General features: G+C 46.7%; 3 protein-coding genes across 6 annotated transcripts; 1 reads left to right on the plus strand and 2 right to left on the minus strand.

Annotated features, from left to right (window-relative positions):
• Window positions 1-35: 35 nt before the first annotated feature.
• Window positions 36-5,373, minus strand: LOC100842986 (probable auxin efflux carrier component 5b). Of its 4 annotated transcripts, none has more exons than XR_001407998.2 (5): window positions 4,483-5,373; window positions 1,970-2,127; window positions 1,797-1,873; window positions 1,437-1,670; window positions 36-401 (listed from the first exon to the last, which is right to left on the minus strand). XR_001407998.2 is itself a non-coding variant. In XM_003576662.4 (5 exons), the coding sequence occupies exons 1-5, from the start codon at window positions 5,184-5,186 to the stop codon at window positions 1,598-1,600; spliced, it is 1,098 nt and encodes a 365-aa protein (XP_003576710.1). In that variant the 5' UTR covers window positions 5,187-5,371; the 3' UTR covers window positions 683-1,597. The 4 variants fall into 4 exon arrangements, 2 of the variants coding, with proteins under 2 accessions (XP_003576710.1, XP_014758724.1); XR_001407997.2 differs by having other exon boundaries at window positions 36-405; XM_003576662.4 differs by lacking the exon at window positions 36-401 and adding an exon at window positions 2,285-2,370 and having other exon boundaries at window positions 683-1,670; window positions 4,483-5,371.
• Window positions 5,374-7,759: 2,386 nt separating this feature from the next.
• On the plus strand, window positions 7,760-9,170 carry LOC100840571 (uncharacterized protein At4g15970). The gene is made up of 2 exons (XM_003578334.3): window positions 7,760-8,044; window positions 8,140-9,170. The coding sequence occupies exons 1-2, from the start codon at window positions 7,865-7,867 to the stop codon at window positions 8,989-8,991; spliced, it is 1,032 nt and encodes a 343-aa protein (XP_003578382.2). The 5' UTR covers window positions 7,760-7,864; the 3' UTR covers window positions 8,992-9,170.
• An 896-nt stretch (window positions 9,171-10,066) lies between these two features.
• LOC100843291 (uncharacterized protein At4g15970) lies at window positions 10,067-11,619 on the minus strand. Its single transcript, XM_010241115.3, has 2 exons — window positions 11,340-11,619; window positions 10,067-11,196 (listed from the first exon to the last, which is right to left on the minus strand). Exons 1-2 carry the CDS (start codon window positions 11,520-11,522, stop codon window positions 10,342-10,344), a joined length of 1,038 nt encoding a protein of 345 aa, XP_010239417.3. The 5' UTR covers window positions 11,523-11,619; the 3' UTR covers window positions 10,067-10,341.
• Window positions 11,620-13,856: the final 2,237 nt, after the last annotated feature.

The following is a 13,856-nucleotide window of genomic DNA, read 5'->3' on the forward strand; positions in this document are numbered from 1 at the left end:
TTGCGTCGATCTTCGTTTACAGAGTGGACAGTAATGCTATTTAGGGATAACACCACTTCTATCTATCATCTCCATTAGAATCTTACGCAAATAGGCTACATTTTTAGCGTCATCTACAGTGTTCGCAGCAATGCAAAGGCATGTGATGATTGAAGTCGAACTAAAAAACCCTGCGATAGACGAATTACTCTCGAGCGCATTGTGCTTTGCTGAAAAATTTGGCAGCACGGCATATTTTTTCGGCTGGTGCTCGAATTTTTGCAGGCTCTCTTGACCGAAGAAATCATTTAGTGGGTTAAACTGATCACAACGAATTTGGAGCACTCGACACGCTGGCATGCTTTGCCGTACGGGACAGATGAACGGCGCGCATCCACCTGTCCTCCTGGGAGAGCGTAGGCCTTTCTGAAAGAAAAGCAGAAATGCAGTCACCCGCAAAAATAAAAATAAAAATAAATGCAAGTGGCCTGGCAGCTCTTAAACGTGTGCGAGTGCTGATGCTGAAACGGTACGGAGCTGCCCCCATTCAGGTCAAGATACAGTTGCAACTAACGGCGTGCCGCGTGGAGTAGCTATCAACAGTATATGCGTGTTCGTGTACCTGACTGGCATGAATATAAGTGAGCGACCACCCAGCTGCCCGAGTTCTCTTCAAAATGTTACGGCGATGGGGCAAGAGGCACACAAGGAAATAAATAGATACATATATCGACCCATGGAGAAACAAGTCACAAGTTGATGGCATCATGAGAGCACAAGGAGACAGGATGATCGATGGCCGGTCTCGGCAGCAGTAGAGACCAATTGCCACAAGGTTCTTTTTCCGGAGGAAATGAAAACGCGGCGTGCTAGGCGCCAGGCATTGCGCACGCATCTAGAATGTGCTATGTGAATCTATGGGCACCAATCGTCCTCGATGGTATCGACCGATCCATGCGTGTGCCACTGTGCGACACCTCGCGCACCTGATGCGTACGATATGATCGAGATCCCAAGAACGCGAGCTGACATGCGCGTGTCAGTGTCGTGCATCCTGGAAGCTACGGTCCTCTGCATCCACAGTTGGCTATGGCATCCACCTTCGGAAGGATCGTTGCCATTGCTCCGTTCCTGCTCTTCTACTTGCCCTGTTCTAAATTCTTGTCGTAGTTTTAGTTCATGTTTGCACTAAAACAACGACAACAATTTAGAAACGGAGGGAGTACTGCTTTCTTCAGGTTTTCTTACAGGTAAAAGTGGTTCGATTACCCGGCAACGATCGGGATTCAGGAATCATATATGTACGTATTTACTTGGTTCAATCCCCTGCTCTTCTACTAAAGTCAGACTAATAGAGTATTGTTTGCTTAAATTCTCGTCTTTAACGAAAGCTAATCTGTCTTATATTATGGAATGGATAAAGTGTTACCAATACCACAGTTACTAGTACTCCGTACTTGTTTGGGCGGAGATGACGGAAATCAAGTAGCAGTGCGGCGATCTTCAGCCACTCAGTGTGCGTTGCTCCATGCAGATCGTCTGTTCACCCCTCCGATGGATGAAGGTGTTCTGTGTTGAGATGCAATGCAATCTCTCCGCCACTGTGCACGCATAATGATCATCCAACGAAGGCTAGAGCAATATAGTACACGATTAGCACGGGGAGCGACACCAGTGTCCCAAATATAACCCTGCGAGATTCAACAACAAAAGAGAAACAGAGTACAGTTTCAGACTTTCAGATACTGCAGCGAAAAGGTCCTCACTTAGTTACTTATAAGCCTGTCTAAAAAGCACATGTATGTGAAGCAACTTACGCGGTGCTTAGTACATCGGCGTGCAGGCCATACTCCCTGGCAAACACGAACGTGGTAATGGATTGAGGAAGCGCGGCCTGTCAATCACAAGCTAACGCAAATTAACCAAGGAGCGTGTACAGCGTGTGCCAGCGATTGATGAACAGCTCGTTTGTTTATACACACACACGCACCTGTATGATGGCGAGACGAAGGACGTCGCCGCGGAGCCCGAGGGCGACGGCTCCGGCGGCGGTGGCCGCCGGGCCGGCGACGAACCTCAGCGCCATGCCCAGCGCCGTCGGGCCGGCCCCGCACGCCACGATCCTCTCCTGGAGCGCCATGAACAGGCCTGCGATAGACGACCAGATATGCGCATCCCGTTAATTCTCTTGAGGTTGTTCTACGGAGCAGTATAAATTATGGATTATGGAGTACTAGCTTATAACGTGCATGCATTCTGGTTATCTCGTTAATTCTCTTGAGTAGTTTTTTACTAGCTAGTTTACCCATGCTGAACATGGCGAGCCCGACCCCGGTCCTGGACATGATGAGCACGGAGCCCTCGATGATGCTTGGCGTCTCGATATGCCACCTGTACGCACGCATGCATGATAAATTGATAACAGGGGAATGTCAGTATAGTATCATTGTGTCTAGAAAGATCGTCACCAGATTATGGCAACCAGACATATATTCTCCCAGTTTGAATCAGACCAAAAGAACTCGATCCATGCCGATAATTCTGCATACTAAAGTTGTTCTCCTAATGTTCCCGACCGGGCTATACTCCAACTAGCGCAATGTGTTTTTTTTTATTTGGTTGCACTAACGTCGCCGAATGCACCGGATGCTATTAGTAAATCAATCTACTTTACCTCAAAGTATGTTTAATTATTTATTCGTCCCTTCCACTAACATGGTATTTGTTCTGCTTCAATGATCATTTATAGTGCGAATCACCTCATCTTGCTTTAACACTTGACATGGAGCACATATCCGCCCTGACTTGATTGGAATACAATTAAGAAACCTACTCACTTGATTAACTAGTGTAATTACTAGGGACAGAATTCAACGGTGTGTGTACGTTTTGATGTAGAAAAATATAGCCACGAACTGTTCGGTAGCTTTAAAGGTGTCCTCTTCATCCAAAAAAATATCGTGACAAGACAACTACTCCATCCGATACATATTAATTGTTGGAATATTACATGTATCTAGACGTTTTTTATGAATAGATACATTTATATTTGAACAAATTTGAGACAATTAATATTGATCGGAAGGAGTATCTACTAATATGAAAAATCAAAATATATAAGGACAAATTGATCCTTGAGCTCCCATAACAGCAATTTATGTCCAAGTTACTCCTTTCCAAATTGATTCTTAATTGCATTTCTCTCTCAGCAATTTCGTTCATAGGAGAATTTTTTTCCTTGGTTTCTTCAACCCTCAAATTTGTCATGTTTTTTTGGACAGAGTGTAAAAGATAGTCAGACAAACGAGATTATGATACTTCGATCTCTTAATGGTAAGTCGAGACATTATTATTTTTGCATTTGGTTGTTGCTGCTTGTTACTCCTCTTTGCTGCTTGTTACTCTCTCACGTCTAGACTCCTTGGGATTTGGACATAAGGTCGATGTAGGCTGGACATATATTTTGTAAATACTGTGTCTGCTGAGAGTTTTGAAACTAAGACTTTCTAACTCCAATAAACCGGACTGGTTCACTCAAAATCTAGTTAAACTCATACTCCTTCCGTCTCATATTAAGTGTGCAACTTTATTTACATACGCATGTATCTAAACACTAAAACGCGTCTAGATACACGTATATCTACACAAAGTCGTGACAATTAATATGACACGATATGGAGTATGAAAAAGGATGACAAAATATTTTGATAGCTACAACCTACAGCCGTCACCGTGAATTCCTTGCATTATGCTCATATTGGTCAATCTTTACTACAAATGCTCACTTTGGTCGGCGATATTATAGCTAAGTGGCGGTTGTTGGATTGTACTTTTCTCCATATGACAAAAGGCAGGGTTCCACTCACAGGCCCTAGACAAAGGTAATTACTCTCTCCATTTCAAATTAACTGACGTGGAATCTATACAAATCCACGTCAGTTAATAAAGGGACGGAGGGAGCAGATTTTTCTGTAAATAAAGGCTATTAGATTTTTACAATTGCACCACCGTGCATGGACTTGTTTCTAGCTACAATGAACTTGGCTGTGGCTATATATTTTTAAGTAAAAGGTTTAAATCTAAGTTGATGAATTAGAGTTGTTGGATTAATATCTAGATCTTATTTTATCCATCTTTTTTCTTCATCCGTTTCAAATCTTAAAGCACAAATCACATCCAACAGCTGAAAAATCAACCTATCTCTAACTAAAAATCAAGGGATTTAGATATAGCAAAACCGAAAACTTATGAGCCGAGAAAAAAGTTGGTTAGCTAAAAAAAATTAAAATAGACAGAAGATGATCTGGCAATAAGATTACCATTATCTATGATCAATTAAACAAAACGTACGTTTGTTGTCCCTCAGCCAACCCAAAAACACTACGTGGCACCTAGCAGCTCCGTCATCTCAGTTGTTACTTCTTCCGCACCTAGTGCTCGCAGTGGTGTACCTACATACTACATGTAAGAACGAAGCCGAGATCGAAGAGCAAGAGCGCGCACCTGTTGGTGACACAAGACCAGGCGACGCCGAGGACGCCCGCGTACACGTTGGGATTCCGCGCCACCTTGAGCCCGACCGCTCTCACCAACGCCCACGCCGACTGATAGTCGACGGGCTCGATCCTCCCTGCAGCCCCTTCCACGTCATCATCGCTCGCCGGCGGAGCGGCCGGCTTATTCCCGGCGCCGCCAGCGCAAGCCCGCCTGGCCTCGAAGGCCAGCAGCAGCAGCGGGAAGTAGACGATGATCTGCACCACGGAGAGCTGCACGACGAGGTCGCGCGCCCAGGGCCCGTACATGGCGTCCAGCAGCGGCACCCCGACCACCAGCGTGTTGTTCAGCGTCGCCAGCGAGAACCCCGTGATGCACCACCCCGAAGACGCCGCCAGCAGCTTATCTCCGCCGGCGCCGCGCTGCTTGGCCTTGACGGCGGCGGCCCAGGCGGCGAGGGCGAGCGCGACGGCGAGCTTCGAGAGCGCGTCGGCGGCGAGGACGCGGTAGTTGAGCGCGTAGGGGTTGATGCGGGCGGAGAAGTCGAAGGCGAAGAAGGGCACGGCGAAGTAGGCCACCAGGCGGTTCACGGCGTCGCACTGGTCGGGGGTGAAGAGCTTCCACCGACGCACCGAGCAGTAGCCCAGCGCCAGCGCGAAGTAGAGCGGCGCCATGGCGGCCACCACCTTGTACACGTCGCCCCATCCTATCATGATCTCCCTCCTCCGACCCGGCCGCACTCTTAGTTTAACTCTTTGCCGTGAATGCCGATCTATTGAGAGAGCTAGCTAGCTATCTGCACGGTATATATATGTTCGTCTCCTCTGTCACGACCCACATGCTGGTGTGATGTTTGATTTTCGCGGTCGGAGCCGTTTCCCTTTCCTTTGTGCCTAGCTTACATGGGTGGACGGAGGGGGTTGCATACTTGCATGCATGTACGTACACACAGCCAGTATATATTCTCGTGAACAAAATTAGGCATCAGAGAACCAAATGCTTAGTGTCGTCTATCTCAGAGGAATTATAAAGTAACTTCGCGATTAGATCAGCAACAGCAGCAGCAACAGCGCGAATCAGCATCATTTGATGTAATATTTGTGCATGATTATGAGCACGGGAAGTGTTTATATAAGACTTATAAATGTCGTATACCAATTTTAAGACAAGTCCGTACCTATGTGAAAACGTTGCACAAGTTATTTGGTTAGACACAAAATAAAGCAAAAAAAAAAACACTGCATGTTCTTCCTGTAGATAATAACAAATAAAAAATCTGTAGCACAAGCATTTACAAGAATACGGATGGATCATACAAAAAAGGTTGTTATACTGTAACATTTTTTTTAAGGATATGTTATGCTGTAACATTACGTCACCTTAGAACTCTATGGTCTTTTTTGTTACAGAACTTGATGGGCTAACTGTAAGAACAAAGCTACAGGCCCACCTAGCGAAGTAGACCGTGGCAGCCCGACTGCGAGGCTTTTGTCTGCAGAACATAGTCTGTCAGTCTTCCCTTTTCAAAATCTCCAGTGTACAAAAAAACAATCTATCTATCTTTTCCTATCTTTTCCAATCAGAAAACACATATTCCCTCTGTCCCATATTAAATTTCCAAATATTACATGTATCTGGACATGTTTTAGTTTGTAAATCATACATATTTAAACAAATTTGAGTCACTTGATATGAAACGGATGAAGTATATATCTCAGTGTGGCCGTGGTAAGCCTATGAAGCTGAACATGGTAGCTTCTTTATTCTATTGTTTTAGTTAAAGTTACGAATGCCTAAGGCATCCGTATCTACAACGAGGTAAAGATGAATCAAATTGTTAACAGATAAATGCTCATACGCTGCTATGAAAGTGTATTGCACAAGTTGTTTAAACCTTTCTTTATCTCAACATAAGCATTAATCAAATCAACCGATTCATTAGCCTCATTTGGAACATTGTAGATGAAAAACACAGGAATAGGAAAATTACAAGAATTGGATGTCATGTTTTGTGGATTCCTAGCTATAAGAATTTAAAACAACACAACTGTTTAGATGCTTCACAGTAATTTGACAGGAAATTTTTTCTTCGGTGGAGAAAAAAGGGGATGTAAAGTCACATGTTGCATTGGACTTCTTAAAAAAAGAAGAGAAAACATGAGGTTTGAGCAGATGTTTGGAATCCTCTAAATTAAACATGAAGGAAAAAAAACATTCATATAGGAATTCTCAGATACAATCCTATAATCCAAATGTCAGCATAGGAAAAAATTCTTATAGAATTCCTTTCCTGCGAAATTCCCGTGAAAGTCTTTTATTCCAAACAATGCCTACGAATGGTCTCGGTGAGGGCGAGGATTTCCACTAATTCAAAACCGAAGACGTCAACAAGTATATGTGTAATATAGAAAGGTACCTACAACATTTGCAATTCTTAATAGGGAGACAAAAGAATGAGCGTGGACATTTGGAGCTCGGCTGCGCGGATTCTTTTTTTTTTCCAATAATAATAATGAGATATTGATATTTATAAGTTCCAAAAAATTATGAAACAAGTCTGTATGTACATTTGGATGTGTACTATATATTTTTGTTCATTAACAAACAATTTAACATGCCAGCTACACCAAAAATATGATTTTTTTTGGGCCAAACCAAAAATATAAATTAATTTGTTGTTTTACATAGCAAATAGCTGCACATATTTGTCCTTTTTGCTCAGTCTATAACTGAATTGATTTCTCAACTAAATTTTACAGATACAGTTTTTTTGAAAGTTTTAGGCTACACTGGCAACCGAGAGCGCACACCCGAAATTTATTATAGGCGCATGGACCGTCTCTCGGCCATGCGCATCATGCATCCCCGAAGAGAGTGCTCAATAATCGTATCCGTATATCTCCACCTCGGCATCTGTAATTAGTATAGTAGGTGCGCTTCTATCTAGATTCGCTACCATGAACGGTCAGCCCTCTAGCTCCAATTCGTATAAGAGTATCGTTTAATTTCATTGGTTTGCTCGAACGCGGCAACAATCTTTTACCATGCGGTCGACCAATCGGGAGCGATCATGCTCATATTAAACATTCTTGTCAACGGTAGGATGGTTAGGTGGCCCAACGTCTCGATTTTCCTTTTCTTTTTCTTCTGACAGCAGAAGGATTCAGTCTTGCGGGATCGCCAATTCGCCATCAGTAAATGACGGCACATGCACGGCCCTGAAAGTCGGTGTGCGCTTTGGAGCTAGACAGCTAGTCCCCCAAACCGTCTATATATCACAAGGTCAGTTCACTGGCACTCTGGCAGCATAGCGTGCTCTGCAGTCTGGAGTCTCGGAAGCAGGGGAAATCGAACAGTCCAAGTCGAGGAATATTGGGAATTTCTCTCCAGCATGTACACGCTGAGAGATTTCCTGGGTTTCTTCCTGGGAGCAGGGATCACGGCAGCCTTTGTCGTGCTGTTGCTGCCCCCTCCTCCGTGCCCGTGCAGCGGCGTCCTGCCGGCAGGTCAGGAGCTGGCCTTATTGGACAACGGAAGCCAAGCAGATCCCAGCATAAAGAATCTCAGCATGGTACATTATTCATGTCATTTTATCTTCTCTTTTCTCTTGGGTTTCTAATTTTGCTCGTGGTGGTCACGTACGGCTTGTTGCATGTCTGAAACCAGCTGCAGGCCGTGAATGCGCCTAAAGACGACCTTGCCGAGCTGCTGAGAAGCGCGGCCATGGAGGACGACACCATCATCATGACTTACACGAACGAGGCGTGGACGCTGCCGGGCTCGCTCCTGGACCTCTTCCTGGAGAGCTTCCGCATCGGCGTGAAGACGCAGCCCCTGCTGAAGCACCTGGTCATCGTGACCGTGGATGCCAGGGCGTTCGAGCGGTGCCAGCACGTGCACCCGTTCTGCTACTTGCTCGCCGCGGCCGGCACCGGCGTGGACTTCGCGGGGGAGCAGTCGTTCATGGCCGGGGACTACCTGGACATGATGTGGATGCGGAACAAGTTCCAGTCCCGGGTGCTGGAGCTGGGCCACGGCTTCGTGTTCACGGACGTGGACATCGTGTGGTTCCGGAACCCGCTGCTGCGCATCCCCGTCGGCGCCGACATCGCAGTCTCCTGCGACTGGTTCTACGGCGACAACCCGTATGACCTCAACAAGTCGACCAACGGCGGGTTCCTGTACGCGAGGTCGAGCGCGCGGACGCGGGCCTTCTTCGCGGACTGGTACGAGGGGAGGAACCGGATCCCGGGAGCGCACGAGCAGTACGTGTTCGACAAGGAGAAGCACGAGCTGGCGGAGCGGCACGGGGTTACGGTGCAGTTCGTGGACACCACGTACCTCAACGGCCAGTGCGAGCCCAAGAAGGACTTCTACAAGGTGTGCACGTTCCACGCCAACTGCATCGTCGGGCTCAAGAATAAGCTGCAGAAGCTCGTGGAAGTGCTCGGCGAGTGGAAGCAGTTCAAGGCACAGCAGGAGCTGCTCGGCAGCAACAGCACTGTGCTCACCAACTGAAAGGGCACAACCCGAAATGGAATATCCATATGTTTTTTCAGTGTTTAGGGCTTATTTGATTCAAAGGTTTTCTACAGGAATCTTGGAGAATTTTTGTATCCTTAAGGTTTTTCTTATATTGATTTGTGAGATATACTGAATCCCATGAAAAATATTCCTAAAGATTTACTTGCACTACATACCAAAGAAGTTTTTTCATCAACTCCAACCTTTTATTATTATTTTGTTTGTTATTTTCCCCTTGTTCAATCAAACAAACTTTGGTGCAACCACAATGGGCATGACATTGCAATCTTGTGTTTTTTTTCTCATTTTCCATTCACGTCGTTTCCTATCCCATGAATGAAAAAAGCACTTAGAGCGGCTTCTCTTGTGTGTTCCATACCACGGTGCCTTGAACATCCCAGTGATGCACTTGTTCATGGGTGCACATACTCGTTTATACCATAAGTGGGTCCCCACATAGGTCGAAACTTAGTTGACTCGTATTTAACAATTGATGATGTGCCGGTGAGAAAAATATGAGAGAGAAACAAAACTTACTCTTTACCAAGAGTTAGCTTCCTGGAGCATCAACAATGGTAGAGTATTATCTCTTAATGTGACGTGGAGTCGACGATAAAATAACACATACAATGAGTTGTGTTTTAAACTGACTATATAATTTGTTACCATTAAATGCCATGGTGTACAGTAGAAAATTGTTGGCTCCTATTTGGACTCTTAGTCATCCCTTGGCTAAAAGTATCTGCATATGTCAACTCTTATTCGGAGTTTGCTGATGTGATATGTCAACTCTTATTCGGAGTTTGCTGATGTGAAAGTAAGAGAAATAAGAGAGAGAAGAGAACTGATTTTTTTATGAAGAAGTGATTCTCAAGATGACTAAAAATCGAGTAGTCACACTGAGCATGACTACATTTTGTTGTCCTTAATTGCAATTACATTGGATATGGTTTGTGCTTCAAGATTTAAGATTCAGAATGAACGATGAAAAGAGGAGAATAGAATGGCAATTACATTGCAATTACTACGGATTACGCGGGCCAATGAAAACAGTACGCACGGGACAACAAAATATAGAACATCAGCTCCTTATGATTTAGGATTAATATAACGGTTCAGATACATTAACCCAGATTTTAAGACTTTTGCTTAACAATCAAGCTCCTAAGATATATAGTCACACCAAAAAAAGAAAAAGAATTTTTTTATCAAAACAGTGGAGTACTAATTATATGACACAGCTGAATTCTTTTCGCTTCGGAATTGCTATTGTCGTGAACCAAACTGTCTATAAGCTACGTAATTCTCACACAAAAAGAGCAACACGCAGCGACCGAAAAGAATTCAGAAGGTGAGCGCGGTGCTGTTGCTGCCGAGCAGCTCCTGCTGTGCCTTGAACTGCTTCCATTCGTCGAGCACGGCATTGAGCTTGTCCAGCTTGTTCTGCAGCCCGAGGAGGCAGTTTGCGTGGAAGGTGCACACCTTGTGGAAGTCCTTCTTGGGCTCGCACAGGCCGCTGAAGTAGGCGGTGTCGACGAAATGCACCACCATGCCGTGCTTGGCCGCCAGCTCGTACTTGACCTGGTCGAACACGTGCTGCTCGTGCGCGCCCTCAAACCTCGCCCTCGCCTCGTACCAGCCCTCGTAGAAGGCCCGCGTCCTGGCGTTGGGCCTCGCGAACAGGAACCCACCGTTGGCGTTCTTCCTCATGTCGTAGGGGTTGTCGCCGTAGTACTGGTCGCAGGAGATGGCGATGTCGGCGGCCACGGGGATCCGCAGCAGCGGGTTCCGGAACCACACGATGTCCACGTCCGTGAACACGAAGCCGTAGCCCAGCTCCAGGACGCGCGCCTGGAACCGGTTCCGCGCCCACATCATGTCCAGGTAGTCCTTGCTCATGAAGGACACCTCCGCCGCCAGGTCCGCGCCGGTGCTGATCCGGCGGCTGAAGAAGGAATAGCAGAGCGGGTGCATGTGCAGGCACCGCTCCAACGCCTTGGCGTCCATGGCGACGATGACCAGGTGCTTCAGGAGGGGCTGCGTGTTCACGCCTAGGCGGAAGCTCTCGAGGAAGAGTTCCAGGAGCGAGCCGGGCAACGCCAACGCCTCGTTGGTGAATGTCAGTATGATGGTTTTGTCCTCCATGGCCGCGCTTCTCAGCAGCTCGCTCAGGTTGTCTTCATTACGAGGAGCTGCCACCTGCACCGCATACATGCACGTACGTGCCAAGGTTCAGACTTAATTCCGACATGCATGCAAGCCGTACTCACGACGCGACCAAAAGGGAAACCTCAATTGAGAGAAGAAACAAGTTAAAGAGAAGAAGATAAATGCATGCCAACCTGCACCGTGTTGAGCTTCTCCATGATGGTATCTGTTTGGGTTGCACTGTCCAACGCCCGACCCTGATCCGCTGGCTCAACGCCCCATGGGCACCGAGAAGGCGGGAGCAACAGCACGACCGAGGTTGCCGCGAGCGCTGCTCCCAGGAAGAAACCCAAGAAAACTCTCAGCAGCATGGACATGGTGAAGAGAGAAATTGCTCCTGTTTGGGCCTTGTCCAACCTCGAAGAGTGCAGAGCACACACTGTGTTGCCAAGAGTATAATAGACGGTGAACTGAGCTTCGACAGACAACTTGCAGGAGCCCTGCATGCATGTGCCACCATTAATGTACCGATGCCAAGACTTCAGATCTTCTTTTGTCAGGACATAATAAAGAAAAGAAAAGATCGAGACATTGCTCCAAATTACCACTGCCGTTGCCCGTTGATGGAATCTGGCCCTGCGACGTTTACTTACAATTCAGGCCTGACTTACAATCATATAGTACTCGATTAATTAAGCAAAATCAGGAATAGAGTATGAACAGGAACCCTTCTCGTGCACATGCCCTCTCTGAATTTTTGTGGACCTTCACCTAAAAAAATTGGTTGATCGCAAAGGAAAAGGTTTTCCTTCGAGCAAACTGATGAAATTATAAAGGATCTAGATCGGTCATTAATTGCTGATCTGCATTGTCTCACCAAAAAAGAAAAGTAGTACTACTGATCGATCTACTTGGCACGTCCCTGGTCAACTGCATGGCAGAGAGATATCCCCAATATAGAATAAGGACGCTGAGTGTACGCGTACAGGGGTACTGTGTGACTGTGTGCGTTCATAAGGGTGAGTGTACGCGCGTGTTGTGAGCGTTTGCGTTTGTACTGTGTTTCTAAAAAAAGAATAAGTACGCTGAGGGCGAATTATATTTTTTTGAGAGGAACGATGTGGCTTTATTGATTCAAGAGACAAAGTACAAAAAAGAACAAAGATAACAAAGATATTCAACAAAACTAAAAACTTCATTGTAGTCCTTCGAAGTGAACTTCTCTTGATTCATTCTTTGCATTTTGATGCTTCTCCAAGTATTCGTTGACAAAATTGCAGAATACCATGCTTGCACAAGCTGAACTAACATCAGAGGTTTTAAAAAACCGCATGAGCCGCCCACCTCAAACGGTGAGAACCTAGAATCATTGAACGCACCATGACCAGGGTCATACCCCTTGCAACACAAGCTGTAAAACTGTTACTCCGTCGATGAATCAACGAGATTTTTTTTTGCCAAAAACACGAAAATACGTGCCATGAGAACCATTGACTCCATGTCATAGGTTACAACACCTACACCAGAACGATGAAGGAGACATGACACCAATCTTCTAGACGTTGTCGTCTCCATTGCCAAGACGTCGCCGAGAATCACACAAAAACCTAACAAAAAAAAGGTAGCAAAACTTGATGCCAGATGTTGATTTATGGTTTCCCTTATCTCTTAGAGGTCAGATCGGTCGTGAGAGACGAGGAAAACCGCTAGAGATTGAAACTTCCTCGAAGAGGATGGCTGGCGGCTAGGGTTTTCTTTCTAGGTTATCTTCTGTAGACACTACTAGAAATCACAAGTTTCCCTAGGGTACATGTGTTTCCCTAGATCCGATTTTACTTACTTTAGGTAAAGTAAAGTTGCAAATAGTGTTACTCTAGGTAAAGGAAATTTGCATCCAAAAATAAATATGAAGTAAACTTTCCCTTGAGTTATTTGGCCCCTAGGTAAAGAATGCCACCCTGGCTGAGAAAAGAAGCTCATGGCGGGCGATTTGCTTCTCTTCTCGGGTCCATCCCGCGCTTTTTTTCCCATCGCGCACGCGACGCTTTGCGTGGGCCCGGTCGACAGCGAGAGGGTTGAGCGAAAATTTTCTGGTCCGTGGAGAAGGACCCGCTCTGGATAATCTTCTCCCCTCGATTTGCTTCTCTTTCCCCTCTCCTAGTCTCCTCCTCCTCTCGCAACCCTTCTCTCGCCGCCCTCTTCCTCTTGCTGTACCCACGCCGCCCCACCCTCCCCTGCCAGCCCCGCCCTCCCCCGCCCGCCGTACCAGCGTTGCGCCGCTATTCTCCTCTGTCTCTGCCCCTCCATGCCATACTCGCAGTCTCCGCCCCTCCCCACCATATCCGCGCCGCCGAGAACTGCCGCCTCCGCTGTCAAGATGGGCGTGCCGCTACGAGGATGCGGTCGCGGTGACTGTTTTTGGAGGGATTCTCCTGTGTCTCCGCCCCTCCCTGCCATACTCGCAGTCTCCGCCCCTCCCCGCCATATCCGTGCCGCCGAGAACTGCCGCCTCCGCTGTCAAGATGGGCGTGCCGCCTGCGAGGATGTGGTCGCAGTGACCGTTTCTGGAGGGATTCGCCGAGGAATCTGGGCTGCAGCGGGTCTGTGCCGTCCGTAGTGGCTCCTTGTGGTGGCCGCCCCTTGACCATCCCCCTTCAGGTCCGTCCTCTCTCATCTAAATCTTCTCTAGCGCTCTGTCTCTCCCGCTCTAA

This window comes from Brachypodium distachyon, chromosome 4 (genome assembly GCF_000005505.3).
Source record: "Brachypodium distachyon strain Bd21 chromosome 4, Brachypodium_distachyon_v3.0, whole genome shotgun sequence".
NCBI classification, from domain to species: Eukaryota; Viridiplantae; Streptophyta; class Magnoliopsida; order Poales; family Poaceae; genus Brachypodium; species Brachypodium distachyon.